This window comes from Blennius ocellaris (assembly GCF_963422515.1).
Source record: "Blennius ocellaris genome assembly, chromosome: 24".
NCBI lineage: Eukaryota > Metazoa > Chordata > Actinopteri > Blenniiformes > Blenniidae > Blennius > Blennius ocellaris.
In genome coordinates, this window is record NC_137673.1 from 5,907,863 (window position 1) to 5,928,468 (window position 20,606).

The window sequence follows — 20,606 nt, forward strand, 5'->3', positions numbered from 1 at the left end:
CAATTCATCACTCTCCAGCTTAAGGTCAGTAATTTGCAATAAGAAATACACAAGACTTGTGTATTCTGTCTGTATTGGGTATGACGGAGTGAAAGAGCAGAGGCTGCCCGGCCTTGTGCTGCTGCCGGCCGCCTCTGAAGGTCTCGCGGGGAAAACAGTGTGACAAAGATGAAGAGCCGCCATGAAAATCAATGTCGCAATAACACCAGAAATAAGCAGGTCATTCACTTACATCTTAATGTGTGTGACCTCAAAATCCCTCGGCTGGGCGCAGTCCGGAGCGACTTCAATGTTTCGTGTGTGTGTGTGTGTGTGTGTGTGTGTGTGTGTGTGTGTGTGTGTGTGTGTGTGTACCGTTACCTTCCACTGTCCCAGCAGGTTCCTGGCTGCCTCGGGCTGCTCCTGCAGCCTCTCCTTGTTGGTGGCATCGATCAAAACGTTGCAGGTGGTCTCCGCCTCCGTCAGCCAGTTGAGGAACTTCTCCAGGTCGAGGTAGAACTGCTGCAGCAGCTTCAGGGCCGCTTCCAGCGCCGCCTCGCGGTCCGAAACACTTAAGAGACACGAGGAAAAGAACAGGCCAGTGAGTCACAGGTAGAGGCTGGTCCGGACATAAAACATCATCAGGTTGGAGTTCCAGCTTACATGAGATGAGAAATTAATGGGAACCAACAGAAAACCACATCATCTGCAATAACAGTCACATGAACGTAACCGATGGAGGCAGTTGAAGCACGAGTCTTGTTTCTTGGTGCACTTACCGCTTGCTGATGTGCGTCCACGTGGCCCTTAGGTTGTTGTTGACCTGCGTGACCTTGTGCGTGTCGTCGTTGCTGTAGAGTGTGAGCAGCTTGTTGGCCAGCGCGTTGGTTTCGTCCACCTGGCCCTGCCACTGCTGCAGCTCCTTCACAAAGAGCTGGAGAGGCAGAGGAGATGGGAGCGCCCGCGATTAGCACGAATGGATGCGGTGATTCACGCCGACATTTAAATCTCCCCTGTGTGAGTAATGTCCTATTGTGGAGGCATCTGTTAATAAATCTGGAAAATTGGTGGATTCATGTGATGAGTGAGCTAATTTCCAGGGTGGTTGATCAAGTTTGAGTGGACGCTCAGCCCACCTTCAGCTCGGCGTTCTGCTTCTTCACCATGTCCACCGTGTACGTGATCTCCTGCCACGACTCCAGCCTCTCGCTGGCCCGCTTGACCAGAGGGTCCACCTTCTTCCTGGCGTCCAGCCAGTTGGTGGAGTCCTGCAGCATGTTGTGGAGCTGCTTCATCCTGTCGGAGAGTCGCGTCTGAGAGTCTTCCCAGTGAGTCTGGAGCCTGTCAACTGCAACCAAACGCAGAGGATTTCACACAAAAGAAAAATGAAGCCGGTCTAATACGGTAGTAAAGTATATTTTTCTGAGGTACGGTAACGGCTTTCTAATGTCATGCAGTGACACCTCCATGTACGTAGTAGTATATTTTAATACACATATCTAATGTAAGTTGGATAAAGTCTTCATATAGAGCCGGGAACTGTCATAACTGCTATCCTCATGGTTTTGTACTGAAGCTTACCTTGTTATTTCATTAATATCCATCACATACACAATGTATTCTGTCATGAAAAATCTATAAAATAATCTCTATTTTTAAAATCCACGTTTTCTGAAAAGCTGAAGGAGAAACCATGTTGGGAAAGAGTATCCCCCTGACCTCCATGTATTAGTGAAATGTTTCATTTGTCATTTTCGGCAGCAGATTTAAACAAAGTTGGGTAACTCTGAGTTATTTGGATGAGTTAGATGTTGCATGTGAAACAAAAACAGCAGGTAGGGGATGTTTTTCTCACATACAGCTGCTCCCGGGAGGGAATAAAAGCCATCACGCTGATATTTTATGTTTGATGTTAGCCTGAAACCAAAGTCGATCCCTCTGATTTATTCTGTGTTGCCTGTTTGGTTTGCATATTTTCCAGCACCTTGCTTTTAGCAGGCCATGAGCCAACACCCTGCATAAATTGGTGTACGTGGGATGTAAATATTATGCAGATCAGGAGCTTCTGAGCTGTGTTCTTACTTAAGGAGAGAGTTGAGGTAAAGTCAGGTTCACGTTTCAGGTCAGACACAGTTGTGTTGAGAGTAGCGAGTAGAAAAACAAAGTGACTCACTGCGTTCAGTGATCGCATTGCGGGTGTCTTGATTGCTGGTTTTGTTCTTCAGGTTCTGGGCTGCAGTGACTTGCTTTTCCAGGAGGGGGCGCCGCTTGTCTAGCTCCTGCAGGGACGACTGAAAACACACAAAAGACAAATATCGAGATCGTTCAACTTCCTGTCCTATTGACGTCTTCCCAAGAAGAAATAGTTGCAGTATCAGCAACAGAACTGAACATTTTCATTATGGTTTCTGGGGATTTTGTGTCGTTCATTTTTCAATGAATATTCCGACTTAATCAGGTTATTGAAAAGATGAATGCATCACATGTGAATGCTCTGAATCATCTAAGAGGAAAAAGAACATATCTAAGAGGAAAAAGAACATATGCATGTTGTTCTCAGGCTCCTTTAGTGCAAATAGTGCAATATTATTAGAAATACGTTGTTTTTTTCCAGCAGCGAAAAAGTGATATTATTTTGATGGGTTTAACATTATCCGACAGATCTTTGTATGTATGTTGATTTGAGGTCCAAACGTGGAAAAAAAATAGTGAGCCGACCTTCAGCAGGCCGATGTTGTCGTTGATGTCCTCCAGGTCGGCCACCACCACTCGCTTGTTCTGCACCATGTTGTCCAGCATGGTGAGCCAGTCGGTGAGCTCGGCCCAGGACTTGTTGAACTGAGCCAGAGCTGCAGACTCGGGCTGGGAGCTTCCTGTCAGAGTCTCGTCTGCGCACACACACACACACACACACACACACACACACACACACACACACACACACACACACACACACACACACACACACACACACACACACACACACACACACACACACACACACACACACACACACACACACACACACACACACACACACACACACACGGTTTTATTACAGCACAGTGAGGTAAGAAGCTCTAACTCACTACGTTATTACTCAGATGGTATTTTCACAAATGCAATAAATGATGTCTCACTGGCTTTTCTGGCCACCAGCAGGGCGGCCATCCTCTCTCTGTGCTGCCGCAGCAGCTCCAGAATCACCGTCCAGTCTTCCCTCAGCTTCTCATACTTCACCTGCACACAAAACGGGTTGTTTTGTCTCGATAAGTCAGAAAAGCAACAGAAATGATTTGTGTGGCGTTTGATTTCCTCGCCTTGTCGGGTTGGCTGGGCGGGGTGTCTTTCAGCAGCTGATTGGCTCGCTCCAAAACAAACTCCACCTCCGGCTGCTTGAGCTGTACCTCCTCTGGAAGCTGCAGGAGCGCCGAGACAACAATGCAGGGAAAATACTCACTTTGCTATTCATTTAATAGAATGACTGATGATTCTATCAATGGTGAGTGAACTGTGTGTGTTCTGTACCCCGGGTGGAGGCTCCTCAGGAGACTGCTCCAGCTTGGCTCTGGTGTGGGACGCCCAGGCCGACAGGTCGCCCATCCGACCCTGCAGCTTCTCCAGCTCCCTCAAAAGACCCTCGATCTCCAGCTGGCGCTCCGGCAGAGCCTTGGACACCTGAAGAGAGGAGCTTCTATTAACTGAGCGATGGTGGGAGAGAATCAGGGCCGTCATGTGATCTGATGGGGTCGGTTTTTAGGTGGTTGACCGTCGGCTGACCTGAGCCCAGCGACTGTTGATGATCTTTACGTCTTTGTGTCGGTCGGCAGGGAGCGTGACGTGCTTGTGTCTGGAGTTTAGACTTTCCATCGCTGCATGCTTGGCTGGGAGCTCCACCACACGAGTCTGACACACACACACACACACACACACACACACACACACACACACACACACACACACACACACACACACACACACACACACACACACACACACACACACACACACACACACACACACACACACACACACACACACACACACTTAAAAGTTGCAGAGATGATCACACCCCGTAGCTTATTAAAGTGTGTGTTTGTGTGTTGATGGTACCTGGACTTTTCCCAGCATGTCTCTGATGTGCTGCGGCTCTGCAGGCTGCAGCGGGATGGCTAACACCCCCTCTGCCTTGTCCAACCAGCCCAGCATGGAACCCATGTCCTCCTGCAGCTCTGCGGCTGCAGTGCGCGCCTCTGCAGACCTGCAGCACCAAACAACCCATGCATTCAACACTCATGTTTTGTGCTTCATTGCAGGATTCAACTGGGTTTGTTTTTTTTGTCTCCCCTTTGACTTGTGTGGGTCAGGAGGCCACCTTTTGTGGCTTTAACCTCTTTGGTCAGTCAGAATTTTGCGATAAGTATGCAGTGCATGTACAAATCTCCCACGTTCACCTCCTCTTGCGCTCGTTGAGCTGCTGGCAGATGTCGGTCCAGCGAGCGTTGATGACCTGCAGCTGCAATCGGAGGCGCGAGGCGTCGTCCGGCGTGCTCAGCTGGCTGATGTCCTCTCCCGAGGAGTTCACCCGGCCCAGCACCACCTCCTGCAGCGGGATGGCCTCCGTCACGTCCTGATTCAAATAAAAAACAGAATTCAGAAGTTAATCAAGTACAATTCCAAGTAAAAAAAAAACAAATAATCCTCTTCCATATTTCTGAGACAAAACGTCAGAATAATGTTTTTTAAACATTTCATTCTGAAAATGGTTAATCTTGATCCTCTGCCGTCATGCGTCTTTTCTTTGCTCTCCTGTACCGACACTGGGTGAACAACACACACCTGTACTTCCTCCTTTTATTTATTTAAAAGAGCTTTGCGCTGAAGTTTCTCATGGAGTTTGAACATTTCTCGTCAGAATGTTAAAAAATTATAAAAAAAGAAAAAAAGAAAAGAAAAGAAAAGAAAAGAAAAAGTAATTTCCAAGGCTAATTTTCAGCAAGAAGATGAAAAGCAGGAGATTAATCTGTGTGTGTGTGTTCAGGTAGCAGCTTGTGTTGTGGGTTAGCAGATGGTCGTACACGGTCTGTTCAGCTGGACACTGAGAGCTGATCACAGGGGCCCAAAGTGGACCGAGCATGTCTGATGACACACACACACCCACACACCCACACCCACACACCCACACCCACACACACACACACACACACACACACACACACACACATCCACACACACTTTGATGAAGTACGTGAATAAATTCTCTGAAGAGGCTTCAGACCAGAAGATAAATTGTGCCAACTCCTGAGAGTAATCTATTACTGTAACAGCACTACATTTGCCTGCAATGAGCTAGTAAGGGATTCCGATCGTGTTCCTCAGTTTTCCGCCGTGGCTCCTGTCAGTGACACGTGTGCCGGCGTTACCCTGAGGCGCTGCCTGTGTGCAGCCGGGTTGCCCTCGGACAGCTTCAGGGCGCCCTGGGCATCGTTCAGCCACTCCTCCAGCTCCTTCTGATCCGACACAAACTTCTGCCACTTGGCACTGCAGTCGTGCCAGCGCCTGAACGCGGACAAACAAAGCTGGATTAAGTCGTGTGCCGGTGCTCATTAAACACCAGTCCTTTCCCGTTTGGACGCCACTCTTACTTGAGTCGGTCCTGGTAGAGCTTGTTCAGCTTGTCCCAGTTGGTGCTGAGGAGGGTGGCGGTCTCCTGGATCCTCTGGCCCTCCAGGGGCCGAGCAGTCGACACCACCTCCTCCCTGCGGGCCAGCGCCCCCTCCACCGGGCCCAGCAGCTGATCAATATTTCCCTTCACCTCCTGGAACAGAGAAGGGTACAGCACTCAAAGGGTTAAATTCAAACATTCTCAAGCTATCACATGTGATGTTTACATGGACTCTGATTGGATCTGACACCAGCTTTGAGGATTGGTTTTATCAATCAGATAGTGGCAATTGAATCAGATTGAAGTGTTTACATGATACAATTGTAATCAGATTTCTTGTTTGTGCTGAGAAAAAAAGTAAACTGGCGTTAGTTCTGGGATTAGCAGTTTATAAGCTGAAACCTCAAAACAGACCGGAGTGTTTACATGACATAACATCAATTGGATCACTTCAATGAAAACAATCATTTGTGGTTATATCTAAAGAAAGGTTTTACAGTTGGACTTGAAGTTACATCAAATTCTGGATGAAGACAACTTTTTGTCCCACATAAATCTTTAAAAAGTGCTCGCCAGCGGTGGACATACACAGTTCTGATCAGTGTCAATTATTCTCAAAAACAATAATTCAGTATCATATTAGCGTTACATATTGAAAAATCCAGAAACATGACATGCGGTGGAGGTGATTTTGTGCATTTAAAACGTGGTGTTGGAGGCGGTTTCCGACCTTCAGGCACTGCTCCTGCTGGGGCAGGTTGTAAAAGGCTGCAGGCCAGAATTCAGGAGAGTTCAGCTTGAAGTCCGTCTCTGCCACTGAACGCAGCAGCGCCTGCAGCTCGTTCAGGTATTCCTGAGTCCACAGGCAGAAAAGTACATGAGATAAAACACACACATTCTTCTTACAAGATAAAATATGGAAAGATTCTACATTATGGGAAACCAATTTGGGGCTTTCATGAGTTTTTCTTGTAAACAAGTAGGTTTTTATTGGAGCTTAAAGCAACCCATTTCTTAATGTTTTTCACATTTTAAAATATTGCTAAGAATCTATCTGGCTATCTATAAACCCAATAATGTATTATTTTACCCTTAAATTGATTGTTTTTGGAATGATTTCAACCCAAAATGTTAAAAATGGAAAGAACACCATGCTGGGAAAAGGCATCTCTCCCCCGGCCGCTCTCTGGCGCCCCCACAGGGGGACCTGCCCCACATTTGAAAACGAATACAAACTCTGATAAAGCCCCAGATGTTTCCAGGCTGTCAGATGCCATGCCTTAAAAAAAACAAAAAAAAACGGAGCCTTTGATTGTGAGTTGGCTCTAAGGAAGGTTTCCTGAGTGTGCAGCCCAGCATGGCAAATGAAGGCCCCTCTCTGTGCAGAGATTCCGGGACGACTCTTCACGTCACCTCATCATGACGGCCCCCCGCTGTGCCCTCTGTCAGAAAACACTCTTCAATTAGCCCCACAGTACAGCACGGACATTAGCGTTGTTAGCAGCCGCACAGAAAGTTAATGATGGCTGCTGGGCGAGCGCGCTGCGGCAGTAATAATGTCGAGGGCAGGGGTGAGTCCACAGGGGGGGGGGGGGGGGGGGGGGCGTAGCACGTGGCTTCCTATTCTCACTCTCAGTTCAAGGGCACTCCAGATTTCTCGACCAAATAAAGCTGCTGTAGTGTCATTTAAAACAATGTCAGCAGGACTCCTCACATCACAAGTTAAAGCTCTCTAAAGGTACAGCTTGTATGATTAATGTAATTCCACTTTTGAGCTTTGGGGGCAGCAGTGAGTCACATGTTTATTAATGAGATTGTCCATTACGGGGAAATTTATCTAAAATCTGAGCTACTTTCAATAGCCAGGACTTGCTTTTTAGATAATTTTGTACAAAAATCTTGCATTTCTCAGTTTTGTTTGTCAAAATACAAGTAAAAAGCAGTAATGGGTTTATCATGTACTCTTACTTTCACTCCCCCACTTTGTGGTCGAAAATTTAATTGCAAAACTTCATGTGATGGAGCAAGTTCTATTTAATTAAAAAAAAAAAAAAACCCTACATGCTGTACGTGTTCCATAAAATTATAGTGGATCTTTTCCTTTACAAAATGTTCAATTATATTTGACATTTTAGGGTTTTTATGGATAAAAGCTTCATTCAGAAGTGAACAACTCAATAAAATCCTAACAAAGACCCCCAAGAGTCAAACTGTCTGCAATGACTGCGTTCACAGAAGTCATTCTGACGTTTATATTTCAGAAAACTACAGGAGTGCCCTTTTAACTACGTTTTGAAGCAGCTTTCTTATAGTATCTGAGGTAAAATGAACATGTCCCAGTTTCCCTGCATGCTGTCCGTCACACTGGATTTCACTTTGTACTCTTTTCGCGGATGATGAGAAATTTACACACATATATTTGAAAAAAATAGTGCAGTTTTCGAAGTGACCGAGGAAGCGACGGGTGTTACTGGACCTCACAGTGGGGGTGTAGCATCAGGGGCGAGTGTTTAGCTCCGGCAGTGATGCCAACACTCAGTGGGAGGCTTTTAAATTGTAGCAAGTCTGTTTAAACTCCTCACGTGTTTATATAGCATGACTGGTGTCTGCGGGAGAAATGTTCATAACAGACGAGCATGAGATTATGCAACTCCATAAAAAGCCATATGGAGGAAAACCTACTGTCACTATGAGTGCAAACATGGGGAATCTATGTGAAGTAGCATGTTGGCTAAAGAAGGATGTTTTAATTTAATAAAGAAAGTAGATAGAAGTTCACAATTCCATTTGGAAAATAGATAATACCCATTTCTTTTTTATTAAACTAGTGGATCTGAGGTCTGGGGCCCATTGTGGGGTTCGCCAGAGATATGGTGTGGTCAGAACTAGATTAACTAGTCATATTAACTTGATATGCATAATTATTGGCTCCTGGTGTGGAACTTGATATCTGATTCGTCCACTAAAGCAGATTCATCCACCCCCACCAGGACATTTCCTGCTGCAGAGCTCGCCCCCAGCAGTCAAATGGTTCCACTAACCGTAAACTCTTCCAGTGTGATTTCTGTCCTGATAAACTGGTTGAAGTCGGGTTTAAATGATGAGAAACGGGCGATTTCTGCGAGTGCTTGTCGTGTAAAACCCAGTGTGACAGACTTACTGAAGGCCTAAGATAACAGCAGTGGTTAACTCTCACACACACAGGTCAGAATGGCCCTGTGGAGACTTTTTAAAACTGTTGATGATGCGACAGCAGAGCAGATGATGAGAGGAAATCTCTCCAATCTTTGCCTGATAGCGGCTCTTCTTTTAGCATATTTCAGCACATCTTGCAGTGAGCCTCCGATTGCGGCGGGGAATGAATAATGTGATGTGGCTCTCTCTCATGCCGAGGTCCACTCTGCTCTCGCTCCTCAACATACTTGGACTGAATACACATCTGCACTCATGTGTCTCAAACCCTCCGTCCTCAATCACTGCAGCTCAGACTCCACGAGCCTATTTTGGTGAAAGGAGTGTTTTTCTCTTCACTCGGCGGGTGTTTCTGGGCGACTGTTGCCAGTCGTTTGGGTCTATTTATTGTCATTGAAACTGGTGATAAAGTCCATAAGAAGATTTGGAAATGGACAAAAAATAAATACGCAAACCGAAAGACAATTTCGTGAGTTTTTCATTGTAACATTCATGACTAAACGAAGGATTAAACCCCGATGACGTTTTAGGAATAAAAGCTATTTTTAGTTAAAAGAGAATTGTACTTAAAGGTATACAGGAGGATTTTCAGGAATTTTAGGAAAGAACCGCCCTCTCCACCGTTTGAAAAAAATGCGCATGCGCAACGCTGTACCTGCTCCCGAGACGGAATGCCTACTAAAACGCGTGCGAGAGACATGCACGAGCCCAGTTCTCCTCGTGCACGCTCTGTTTACAAGTCACAAGTCGGCATCGCTCACATAAGCTCACTTTACAAGAAGATTTGCACCAGAGGGGGTGAAACTGTGTAAAAATGTCCGAGAATAATGCGTCGGGTCGGCCACCGGCATGATGAGGACCGTGTGGAGTGAGCTGCGCGCAGGGACGGGCACGTACGACGGGCTTACGTTATATATCACCAGAATGATTGACAATTGGGAGGACCAGTTATTTTGATGATCCACCCGGAAGAAGAAAATCCTCTACTATACCTTTAAATTAAAGTGTTTCACCGTTTTGTTGTTATAGTTGTATGTGTACGAAGAATCTAAAGTATTTTTATTGCTACAGGATAAAATTAAATGTTAAAAATCATGAATTTTTTCTTACATAGATTCAAAATCTAGCAGAATGTGTCAAAATTATTACACAGATGTAATATTTTCTATAAATGTAACACTGGGAAATGTTTTCATTTAATATGTATTTTCCCTGTAGAAAACAATAAATGATTGTTTAAAATACAATTGTGTATGAGTGTGAAACCAACTCTAATAAAACCATTGAAGTAGGTTACCTGATGAGTTTGTCACTTTAAACTCTTTAAATATACAAATAGACATCCAGTTCTATTTATATGCACATCACGTTTCTTGGCCAAACATTTAACATAAATTCAGCTTCGTCTGACATTTCTCTTTATTTTTTTGAAATATATTTCTTATATTCTTTATATCTATTCATATCAATCATTATTTTTGTTTTGCTTTTAAAGAGATCATTATTTGAATTTAGGAAAAAAGTTGTTTATGGATTACACTCTGACTCTTTTCGGCTCCTGATTGGCCGCCTCATGGAAAAGAAACCTTCCAGCCTTCCACTGACATTGCAAGTGTCCAGTGCTTGTAATTTGACACCAGCCTCTTGCCCGGAATGGAAACGTAATTCTAACTCTGATGTCAGATGTGTATCCATCCAAGCGGTTGTGGTTGTGGTGACCAGCTCAGGATACATACATCTTCAGTGATCGGCAGTTCGGGGAACTGATTGATCGGTTGGATGTCGGCGGGGCAAGGAGAACATGCAGCGACACAGAGCAACCAATGAGATGGAGGCGTGTGAGAGTGCCTCACATGCACACACGGAAGACATTAAAATGAGTATGTAGCAAAGAAAAACAGAAAAAGCAACCTGGATTTTTCTTTTGATATACCTAAAATACAGAATAAATGGAAGTTTTAAAAGCTCATTATGTTCATTTACACGATATATAATATATATGTCTATATTTAAATATTAATTTTACATAATTGTTCCCCAGTAAATAAATTAGTGTTTTTTTCCCCTGCACTGAACCCTGAATCCCCGGAACACTGACAACAAACAGTCTTCCTCCTCGCTTTCACTGTACCTTTAAATCCTGCGCCGTGGTATTTGATCCCTGAAGGGAGCCTAGTTTGCTCATTCTCTCAATTCTCATACAGTCATTAAATCCCACGAGTGCACCACCGTGTTTGTATCAAAGCCTTCTGTGTTTCATGTTCCCCCTGGAGTCATCTCCAAACTGGTGGGAACACTTTATCTTCGCTCCCACTTACCCTGCGTTCTACATGTGGTTTAATCCTCCTGCTTCTCTGACGCCTGAATGCACCTACAGAGCTCAGCTTCACGTCCAGCAACATTTAAAAAGTAATTTGTGCTATTTGTGGGATTTTAAAAAAACGATAAGAAAAAAGTGGAACCTGTCGTATTTCCTCTTTTGAAGTGACTCACTGTACCACCTTGTGGTGCAAAGTCAAAGTGCAGGATTATTATCGCTGCTGAGCTTACTTACGCATAGATTTCTCAGCCACAGTGTGATCAGACTTACTTTCAAGTTGCTTTCTTCCTATTTTTAACTATTAAAACTTTTAACACACTTTACACTTTTTATAATTGGCTAATTCCGGACAAATCCAGACTACAACAGAAATCAACGTGTTTCCACCGTGTGGTTGTTGAAAGACCAACATACAATGAAATGGGTGAAATCATAAAGACGTAATGTGCTAATAACCCTGATCCTATAAGGCGAGGAGTTTTGGTAGTTTGGTGGTATTTGTGTGGACTGGTTTCATGCTGAGTTAGTGGAGCACAGCGGCGTTGGAGGCCGGGAGCTGGTCTAGCTGCTGTTAGGAGAGGCTCTGTTAGTACTGCAGATGAGAAGTCGTGCCTCGTGAAACTCACGCATTGTCTTTTGAAGGGTATGAACTTGCCCTCCACCTCAACCCAGCGCGTGTTGAGCTGGAGCTGGCGGGGCTCCACTAGATTGGCGGCTCCAGCCCCTGACAGCTGATTGGCTAAGCCCTGCAACTCCTTAAGCTCCTCCTTCTTCGCGTCGAACTCTGAGCCAATTTCCTATTGGACGAGATGAACCGGGGGAGGGCCCGGGCGGGGTAAGCACACAGAGGCATATGGATGTACTTGAAAAACACGTAATTAATCCACTCACACACACACTCCAACAAAGACAGTACATCAATAAAAAACAAAAAAAACAACAACAAACAAACCAAAAAACAAGATATCATGTTTGTCAGCGTCAAACATCAACATTGTAAATCCAGAAAATGAGGAAGTGCTGCCGGGATCAGGAGTGCCGTCACACTTTATTTCCACAAAGAACAAAAAATAAATTAAATACAAGTGAGAAACGTGGGGCGCAAAACACAGAGCAGACAACACGGTGGATCTCAGAGCTCGGAAACAGCGGGCGAGTCTGAGGCGAGCGCGTCCCGCTTAGCGGAATGTCATAGTGATCATCTGCAAGTGAAAGACACACATACAGAGTCAGACAGGGGGGCGGGGCTTCCGGGGGCATATGGGGGAGGGGAGGGGGTTCTCCTTCAGATTAACCTTTGACCTTCCGGTGGAAATAGTAACAATTCCTAAAAACTGAGATGTAGCGTTAATCTTGAAACGATTCGCAACTCATTGTACCACCTTGTGGCGCAGACTGGGAGTAACCGAGTAACCGCTAGCTGGTTATTTAGTTAACTTTAATCACATTTTTTGAAATATTCCAAAGACTATTATCTCGGGTGTTCCCTTTAAAAATGTCATCATGGTTATTGTTTAAATTTCAGCGTCAATCTTTGGGTGCAGAAAGTCAAATGACTGCATCATCTCTGCTTATTTTAGATACATTTAAAATATTAAAAGTGACATTGAAATACACAATATCAAGATTCTTTAAAACTCAGTTTAGGGTGACTTTAATTGTTTTTAATTCCCAGCGTGAGTGGATAAAACGATGCTCACTTTATTTGATTCAGACTAAAGAAGCTAGCTCGCCTCTTTTTTTTTTTTTTTATTCCTCAAGCAGACACGATGACAAAGTGGATTATTGAAACGATAACTAGCTGTTAGATCATCTTATACGAGCTTTTTGAGCAGCATTTTGTCTTTAGCGTAGACACGTCTTTGCATTTTGGGAAAATGTGAATTATTTTCAAAAGACGACTTCCGGGAAGCTGTAGAAGGAAAAGAGGTTTGTGCAGCAACACAGCAAAGAAAAGTTTAAACACAACATGTAAAATGAGGCGATGCAGGTTGGATTAAAAACGTCAGTGTGCAAGAAAAGAAAAACAACAGTGACTTTACGAATGGAAGCATGTGTGTGTGTGTGAGCGTTTATATACGTGTGCACACCTTGACCCTCTCTCCTTCGGGGGGGTCGGGTAACTGGTCCACGCTGCGCTGGATGTCGTCCAGCCAGGCCAGAAGGTCATGCGACTTCCTCCTGTACTGGTACCACTGGGGGGCGATGGCGAGCGCCTTCCTGTTCCTCAGCAGTCGCAGGTCCTACGAGAACACAGAGCGCTAATGGCGACATGGAGCTGAGACTTACACACTTTATCAGCTTGTTTGTATAGATTTGATCAAATGTTTTAACCAATTTCACAAATTCTCGCCTCTTTTATCTTTTTAGTGGCTTTAGCATTTGAGCTGTTTTTGCTTTTTCATTCGAATTCACTCAATTGTCTCTTTTAGTTGCCATTTTTTCCGTCTATTTAGTTATTTTGTTCAGTTTTGGTTTTTTTAAGCTTATCTTTGCTTTAACTTTTAGCCTGTTTTACAAATTTTAACTGTTTTAGTAATTTTCCTGCCCCTTTTAGGCTTTTTATCCAGTTCTAATTAATTTAGCTCTTTTCTGTGTTTTTTTTAATGTAATTTCAGCGCTTTTCAACATTTTTGTGGACTATTTAGCCATTTATTAAAAATATTTTTTCAGCTTTTTTTTGAAGGTTTATATGTTTGTGTTCCATTTTTCTTTTTAATATTTTAGTCGTTATCCATTTGGCCTCAGTTCGCCGTGTTTCCCATTGAGCCTTTTTAGGTTTTGTTGTTGTTTTACCTAATTATCCATTGAGTCGTCCTTATGTCTCTATGTGTGGAAAGTCAACATTTATTGGCTGAAGTGAAAGGCCACAGATTTTAGTTGAACTATTGAACTATATCTCGATTTAAATGTGACATTTTTTTCCCCTTTTGAAAGACAGTGAGGGATAATATGAGGTCCTCTCTTCTTGCAGAAGCAGCAGTTTGGTTTACGTAAGCCTCTAACAGCCCCTCTGTGCACACAGACATTAATTAGCATGGCAGCAGCCTGAACGCTCACGGCCGCCCCGCTGTGAGCTCAGCCAGGAAGCGTCTGAGGGCTTTCTGCTCGACTTTCTGACCTCGGCTGTGCACTCCTGCAGACCTTGCTTTAAAGGGAAGCTCCACCATTTGTTGGTTATACTTTAAGCAGGAAGCTAGTCTTAGAAATAGAGGGACCAGGTCGTCCGTGTGTCTGCACATGCAACATGTGGCGAGGAGTTACCTTGACGGTGTTGTACTTGCTGTTGAGCTGGTTGTGTTTCAGCCTGATCTGCTCTCTCTTGTCCTGGTCCGGGACTCTCTTCTGGAGATTCTCTCCTTTCACCAGTAAGTCTTTCACTGCACCTTCCTCACAATCCTACGCATGTAAACACACACAGTGTGTCAGTGCGGCTGGAAATAAACGGACTGGAATATCTCCTGTGTGCGAGTTGGACCTTGTCCTCCTGGAAATCCTCCTCCTGCAGGTTTTCTCCCTGCTTCACCTCCTCCTCCAGGAGCTCCAGCCACACCTGGGCCTCGCTGTGGTACTGCTCCAGCTCCTTCGCCGAAGCTGCCGTCTGGAGAGAGGCGGGTCGTTAGAGACCAGCAGGCGGGAGCAGATTGTACAGGTGGTGGGTTTCCCCTACCAGCCCCGAGGCGACGCGTTGAGCGATGGCGTCGAATCTCTGGTTGAGCTGCTCCACTTTGGGGCCCACCTGAGCCTTGCAGTTCTCCCCCCTGGTGGACATGAGCTCCTGGGCCAGAGCCCCCACCTCCTCCATCTTCGCTCCTGTCAGCTCCAGCTCAGCACGCACCACCTGAACCACGACGTGGACAAATTCATCAATGCAAAGACTTTCACCCCAAAAAAGCCACAATTCTGCATCGAGAATCAGAGAAACCTTGAGTGTTGAAGAGCCATAATATGTTGTTTTAAAATAAAATACATTATACCCATAACGTATTTCAGCAGAAAGGGAGCATTGATTTTAGAATGAGTGTGGATTGAAAAATGAATGCTTCCGAAAAGTTAAGCGAGGGTTAATTATTGCTCCAAGCTAATCTTATTTTCAAGAAAATGCTGAATAAATAAAGAAACAAAACAAGAAGAAGAGGCAGAGCGTCAAACCTTCAACACAGTGTCGTTCGGCCCCTGGCTGTCAATCTCGTCCACCTTCTTCTCCGCTCCGTCGATCCATGCATTCACTTCCTTTATCTGTCCATCCAACTTCTGCATCTGCCGCTGGTAGTCCTGCGAGACGGAGAACGGGCGATGGAAAAGCGTGACTTTCTAAATGCTGCAAATTCAGCTATTTTTAGCTGGCGGCGGAAGTAAATTTAGCATCAGACGAATGAAGATGCGAGTTCTCCTCCTGACCAGCAGCAGGTTGAGCCACTCCTCCGCCCGGGACGTCACTGCGATCCAGTTGCAGCGCAGCAGGCTGACTTTGTCGTCCACCAGGCCGCCGTGGCCCCGCAGCACGGCTTTCAGGGCCTCGGCCAGCTCCACCACGGCCTGCAGCTGGGGCTGCCGCCTCTCCGTCTCCCCGTGGGTGGACTGAGAACACAAGACAGGACGGCATGAGAAAGTGGTAGCTGCAAGGTCAATTCTGTTGTCATTTCCAGCACAAACTGGCACAGAATCGCCACTGGCGCTGCTGTTCTAGGTACTTCCACCTCACTGGACAAAGATATTAGTGATTAGTGGCTAAAGAAACCAACCAATTCGTTATTTAGACACAAACAAAGCTCCATATATCTTTTGGCAAAAAAAGAAAGAAAAAAAAGGATAAACCCGCCGCTATAAAATTGCTTACATGGCAGAAAAATATAGAACTGCAGTTGAAAAAAATTTCTATTTGGTTTTCTGGACAAATTGTACTGCAAGTAACACATCAATCAATTCATAGGGAGGTATATCTTTGTATATATTAATTTGTTTACATCAAAGTTTTTCCACATTCCACCCACTTCCTGTCATTTAAGAATAACTTGGTGTCTGAATGGATTCAGATTGATTTCCCTGAAAGAGTGTTTCAAGATCTGAGAGTGGGCGTCACCTGCGCCCACGCCACTTCGGCCTCCAGGTCGCTGGGCATGCCGTCCACGGCAGAGCGCCGTGTCAGCTCTGCGTCAGTGGCGGCGAGCCACTCAGTCAGCCCGTTCAGCTCCTTCCGCAGCTTCCTGGACAGCTTCAGGCTCTTCTCCAGCTCCAGCTTGCTCTCCGTCACCTGCACACACACACACACACACACAGGTGTAACACACTTTGCGGTGGCGGGGTGCACGACGCTGCGCCGCCACTCACCTGCGACCCCAGCTGGTTGTAGAGCAGTTTGAGCGCCGTGATGCGGTCGTCCATCTCTTTGGGGTGCTCAGTCTGCTGCCGCTGCACGATCTGCCGCCCTGTTTTGATCACCGTCTCCACCTCGCCCTTCACCTCGCTCAGCGCCTTGTACAGCTTCTGTTAACACGCAGAGGAACACGCTTTTACAAACACAGTCCCGCCGGGTGCTCTGCTCTCTGCACGCCGCTACCCACCATGCACTGCTCCAGCTGCGACTGCACCACGTCCTGCTCCACGCTGCGGATGTCCAGCACCCCCACCTGACTCTTGACCCCGGCCAGCACGCGCTCGCATTCAGACAGCCGCGCATCGAAGTTCGCCGGCTTCTGGAAGAGGCGGAACTTGGCCCACACGTCCGTTAGCATTTTCTACGAGATGCAAAAAAAATTGGCAGATGACGTGCCAAGTTTCACCAGCAGAGCTGAGGCTGGTGTCAAATTACAAGGACTTAAAATGCACACAGGAGGACTCCATTTTTGCAGCCACCCACTCGATAAAGGCCAGTGAAGCTGGGGTGCAATTACTCCACTTGGTGCAATGCAGTATTATTTATTAGGATGACAATGAGGCACTGTATCCTGCAAGTGAGCAGGTTTAGTAATGCTGAAAAAATTATTGTCTGTGAAAGATATAAAAAAAAGGCCTTTATGGCGTTCCTCGCAAACATACAACTAAAAAAAACGAAGCTGGTGTTAAATTACAAGCATTTGAGGGTGCAAGTCGTGAAGCCACTGTTGAAATGCTTTATTTCCGCAAATAAATCCAAATTAGTCAGGACCTGTTAGACTTTCCTTGACAATAAAGAACCAAAGGAGGCTGGTGTTAAGTGACAAGAAATTGGAGCGTTAATAGACTTTAAGTGTATTCGCGTGGTGATTGAGCACCTGGGTGGCGTCTATTTGTCCCATGAACCTCTGGGACGGCTCTTTGTCCTGGTTCTTCTTCCTCATGTCCTCCAGTGTCGCTTCATGGTCGCTCAGTTCGGACTGGATTTTCTGTTGAAACGTACAGAGTTAAGTCATTATGACAAACAGATTGATGTTGTGTCTCCTGCTGTCAACCACAAGGGGGCAGGAGCCATCAAGGAGAGGGGAAGCACGCGCGTGCACACAAACAGTCCCAGAGTCTTTCTCTTTTTAAATACCAAGTGTCCTGTAATCACACGCACTAATCCAATCACTCCCCCTCGCGTGTGTGTTTAAGTGAGAAATGTCATCCTTTGCACTGGTGGTCTGCAGCGCACGTGGTCATAATCCCACACACACACGCGCACACACACACACACACACGCGCACACACACACCCTGTCACGTTGTCGTCACTCATTGTAGAGCTGCAGGTCGTTATGCAGTGATGGATGGTCTGATTAGTCTGGGAGGCATGTGTGTGTGTGTGTGTGTGTGTGTGTGTGTGTGTGTGTGTGTGTGTGTGTGTGTGTGTGTGTGTGTGTGTGTGTGTGTGTGTGTCCAAAGCAGCTCCAGGCTTAATTAGGACCACAGAGAAAAAAAAAGTATTAAAAAAAAAAAAAAAAAAAAAAAGGAGTATTTGGCTTTCTCTCCTGGGTTCTCTTGCACACACCTGTCTGAGTTAATAACTGCATCTTTTTCTGTGATAAATCCAAGTGGGAGGAGAATAAATGAGTTCAAATCCAAAACATTTGGAGGAAAAATAAAACATTAACAAGTAAAACTGCTCAGTTAGAAAAACCTGAACGAGCACATTTTACAGCATCACTGTGAAATCAAACCAATTTATTGAGTTTCAGTCACCCTGACTTGATTTTGCCCTGATTTAAAAAAAAAAATCTCATTATTCAAGAATTAATTGCTAAACTACACTGTTTACTGATTTTATTGAGAACTAATTTGACAAACTCTGGGGGGGAATTATTCAGCCTAACTTTTTAAAACTTATAGACTATATAAACTTTTAAACTTTAACTGTTTTTGGACTTTTAAAATAAAGTTTTATTATTTTTAATGTATTTTACAATTAAATTGTTTTAATAAATGTATTTTAAAAAGCTGACATTTTTAATCAATTTCAGTATCTAAACTGATTTCCTTGTATTGTGTTCCGATCTTTTTCTGCTGTAATATTCATTCTAATACTTTAATGTATGACACTTTTTCTCAAACTATAAAGTGTGTGTGTACCTGTGCCTCCTGTGGGATCTGCTGGGCGTCGATGTGGTCGGCCAGGTAGGCAGTGAGGTGCCGGTCGGTGTTGGCCAGCGAGTCCTGGATGTGCTTCAGGTTCTTGTCGTTCTCCTGAGCCCATCGGACGCTCTTCTCCAGCTCCTTCTGCCTGAGCACCGCCTGTATAAAGAACAAAAGGATCCACTCATTCCAACTCATCAGAATAAAACAATTTCCCAAAAAGTTAAACCAGAGAAAGTACTAAGATTTGGCAAGAATTCTACAGAAGCTGTATCAAACTCAGTTCAGACTCCCCGTTCAAGGTACCCAACATATTTTGTTTCCTCTTGCTGCTCCAACTGTTTATTCCTTATTTTCATAGTTTGCCTATAAATAGTAAATATTGCACATCATCACATATTCAACTGTCTACACACCCAGTTACATTTCTAAACCTAAAGTCAGGCTCGTTGATGAGCTATGAATAGTCAGTATTGATTAATTATTGTGCTCTGTGTGAGTTAGTTTCTCCTACAAATGTATTTGCTCAACTTTGGTAGTTGTTGAAATGCAAACTAATAGCTCTCTCCCTCATATCTGGAAAGTCATTTTATATTTAGTCTACAATCGTCACGCCTGCTGCACTTAATGTTTTGCATGAAAAAATATTCAAAAAAGTACAATTAACTCAACCACTGATGTGTTTTTGATGAAACTGTTTCAGTTCTTTCACACCTTCTAGCATGGTTTCCTCTCCTAATTGAAAAGCAGAAGCAGTATCCCTGGAAAAGGTATTAGCTTCTTGCAAGGACACTTTAAGAAAAACCTCTGAGGAACTTTCAACTACAGTTTTAGCCAGTTACATGACACATTGTGGGGGCTCGTGGCTTAAATGCGTAGAAAAAGTAAAAGAGGAGAACTTTCTGCACACTCAAAGTCACATTAAACAGATTTAACTCCTACCACGACTCAGCATTTCTCCTCTAAGCATGTGTAGGTGACTTTAGTGTCAAAACAAACACAATGAATCTACTGGCAGACACATCCACAACACAGAACCACACAATGTACCCTTTTGAAGGACGGACACCGGGGTTTGTCTCTCATGCCGTCCCCGATCGAGTCACCACATCAAGCTGTGCGCGATCTCCTGCTGCCGGTGGAAAACACACCGGCTGTCCACTTTCTCTGCTCTTACATAAAGCGCGGTGTCCATGTGGCTCCAGGTGAGCATGCTAATCCCATGCAGGAGGATAAGGGCTCTAAGAATAGCCCCGAGTTACGCCAACCCCCGCGTCACACACGGTTTGTTCCTGCTTCCTCGTGTCGTAGTTTATAATGTATGAAATGAGAAAGTTGAGTGCGATTAAATATTTAGACAAACATTGATAACAACCTTCCCTGTGGCGATGTACTCCATTTCCCTGGAAATCGCCGGCTCATGAATACAGATTCTCATTAAACACCAGGTTTATTACTTGGTTTCTCTCTCACACACACAAATGCTGATACACAATGGCGAGGGCGCTGATTGTGAACAAGAGAGATAGATGATCTGTGGCCGGCGCCGGAAACGCCGCGGGCGAAGCTTGAACGCCACGCTTCCTCCTGTTTGTTCGGTTCGGCTGTTTGGAGGCGCTGAAAAACTGAAACAGCTTTGATTCAGAAAGATCAGACGCTTACGTAGGCTGGACTTTATCTCCGCATGAGTTGTTAAAGGAGGACATTGATATAATGAGATTAAATACTTACTCCACTGTCTCCACATTTACTCAAGGTATTAAGTTATCTGAGAAGAAAAATTACTTTTTTTTAAGTTTCTTAACTGAGGCAGCGAGGAAAGTGTGGAGATCTCATCGTACGATCACAGCAGGAGAGCTCTCGGAGAGGTGTAGTATTGATTTATCGTCGAATAAAGGAAACCATCCAAGCTTCCCAGGGC

General features: G+C 44.8%; 1 protein-coding gene across 1 annotated transcript in view; it reads right to left on the minus strand.

Annotated features, from left to right (window-relative positions):
* LOC308147571 (dystrophin-like) overlaps positions 1 to 20,606 on the minus strand; it is a gene marked incomplete at its 3' end in the record, with an annotated part of 178,415 nt that overhangs the window by 13,994 nt on the left and 143,815 nt on the right. The window contains exons 34-59 of the mRNA XM_080519799.1: positions 18,683 to 18,844; positions 17,411 to 17,521; positions 16,721 to 16,894; positions 16,488 to 16,643; positions 16,240 to 16,410; positions 15,558 to 15,737; positions 15,309 to 15,431; positions 14,827 to 14,997; positions 14,635 to 14,757; positions 14,421 to 14,555; positions 13,247 to 13,399; positions 11,783 to 11,953; positions 6,375 to 6,497; positions 5,625 to 5,797; positions 5,403 to 5,538; positions 4,434 to 4,609; positions 4,093 to 4,240; positions 3,760 to 3,885; positions 3,508 to 3,657; positions 3,300 to 3,398; positions 3,120 to 3,219; positions 2,698 to 2,867; positions 2,153 to 2,270; positions 1,116 to 1,327; positions 759 to 913; positions 361 to 550 (exon numbers count right to left, since the gene is read on the minus strand). Of these exons, the coding sequence (XP_080375925.1) occupies positions 361 to 550; positions 759 to 913; positions 1,116 to 1,327; positions 2,153 to 2,270; positions 2,698 to 2,867; positions 3,120 to 3,219; positions 3,300 to 3,398; positions 3,508 to 3,657; positions 3,760 to 3,885; positions 4,093 to 4,240; positions 4,434 to 4,609; positions 5,403 to 5,538; positions 5,625 to 5,797; positions 6,375 to 6,497; positions 11,783 to 11,953; positions 13,247 to 13,399; positions 14,421 to 14,555; positions 14,635 to 14,757; positions 14,827 to 14,997; positions 15,309 to 15,431; positions 15,558 to 15,737; positions 16,240 to 16,410; positions 16,488 to 16,643; positions 16,721 to 16,894; positions 17,411 to 17,521; positions 18,683 to 18,844 (3,906 nt within the window). The remainder of the gene's footprint in view (positions 1 to 360; positions 551 to 758; positions 914 to 1,115; positions 1,328 to 2,152; positions 2,271 to 2,697; positions 2,868 to 3,119; positions 3,220 to 3,299; positions 3,399 to 3,507; positions 3,658 to 3,759; positions 3,886 to 4,092; positions 4,241 to 4,433; positions 4,610 to 5,402; positions 5,539 to 5,624; positions 5,798 to 6,374; positions 6,498 to 11,782; positions 11,954 to 13,246; positions 13,400 to 14,420; positions 14,556 to 14,634; positions 14,758 to 14,826; positions 14,998 to 15,308; positions 15,432 to 15,557; positions 15,738 to 16,239; positions 16,411 to 16,487; positions 16,644 to 16,720; positions 16,895 to 17,410; positions 17,522 to 18,682; positions 18,845 to 20,606) is intronic.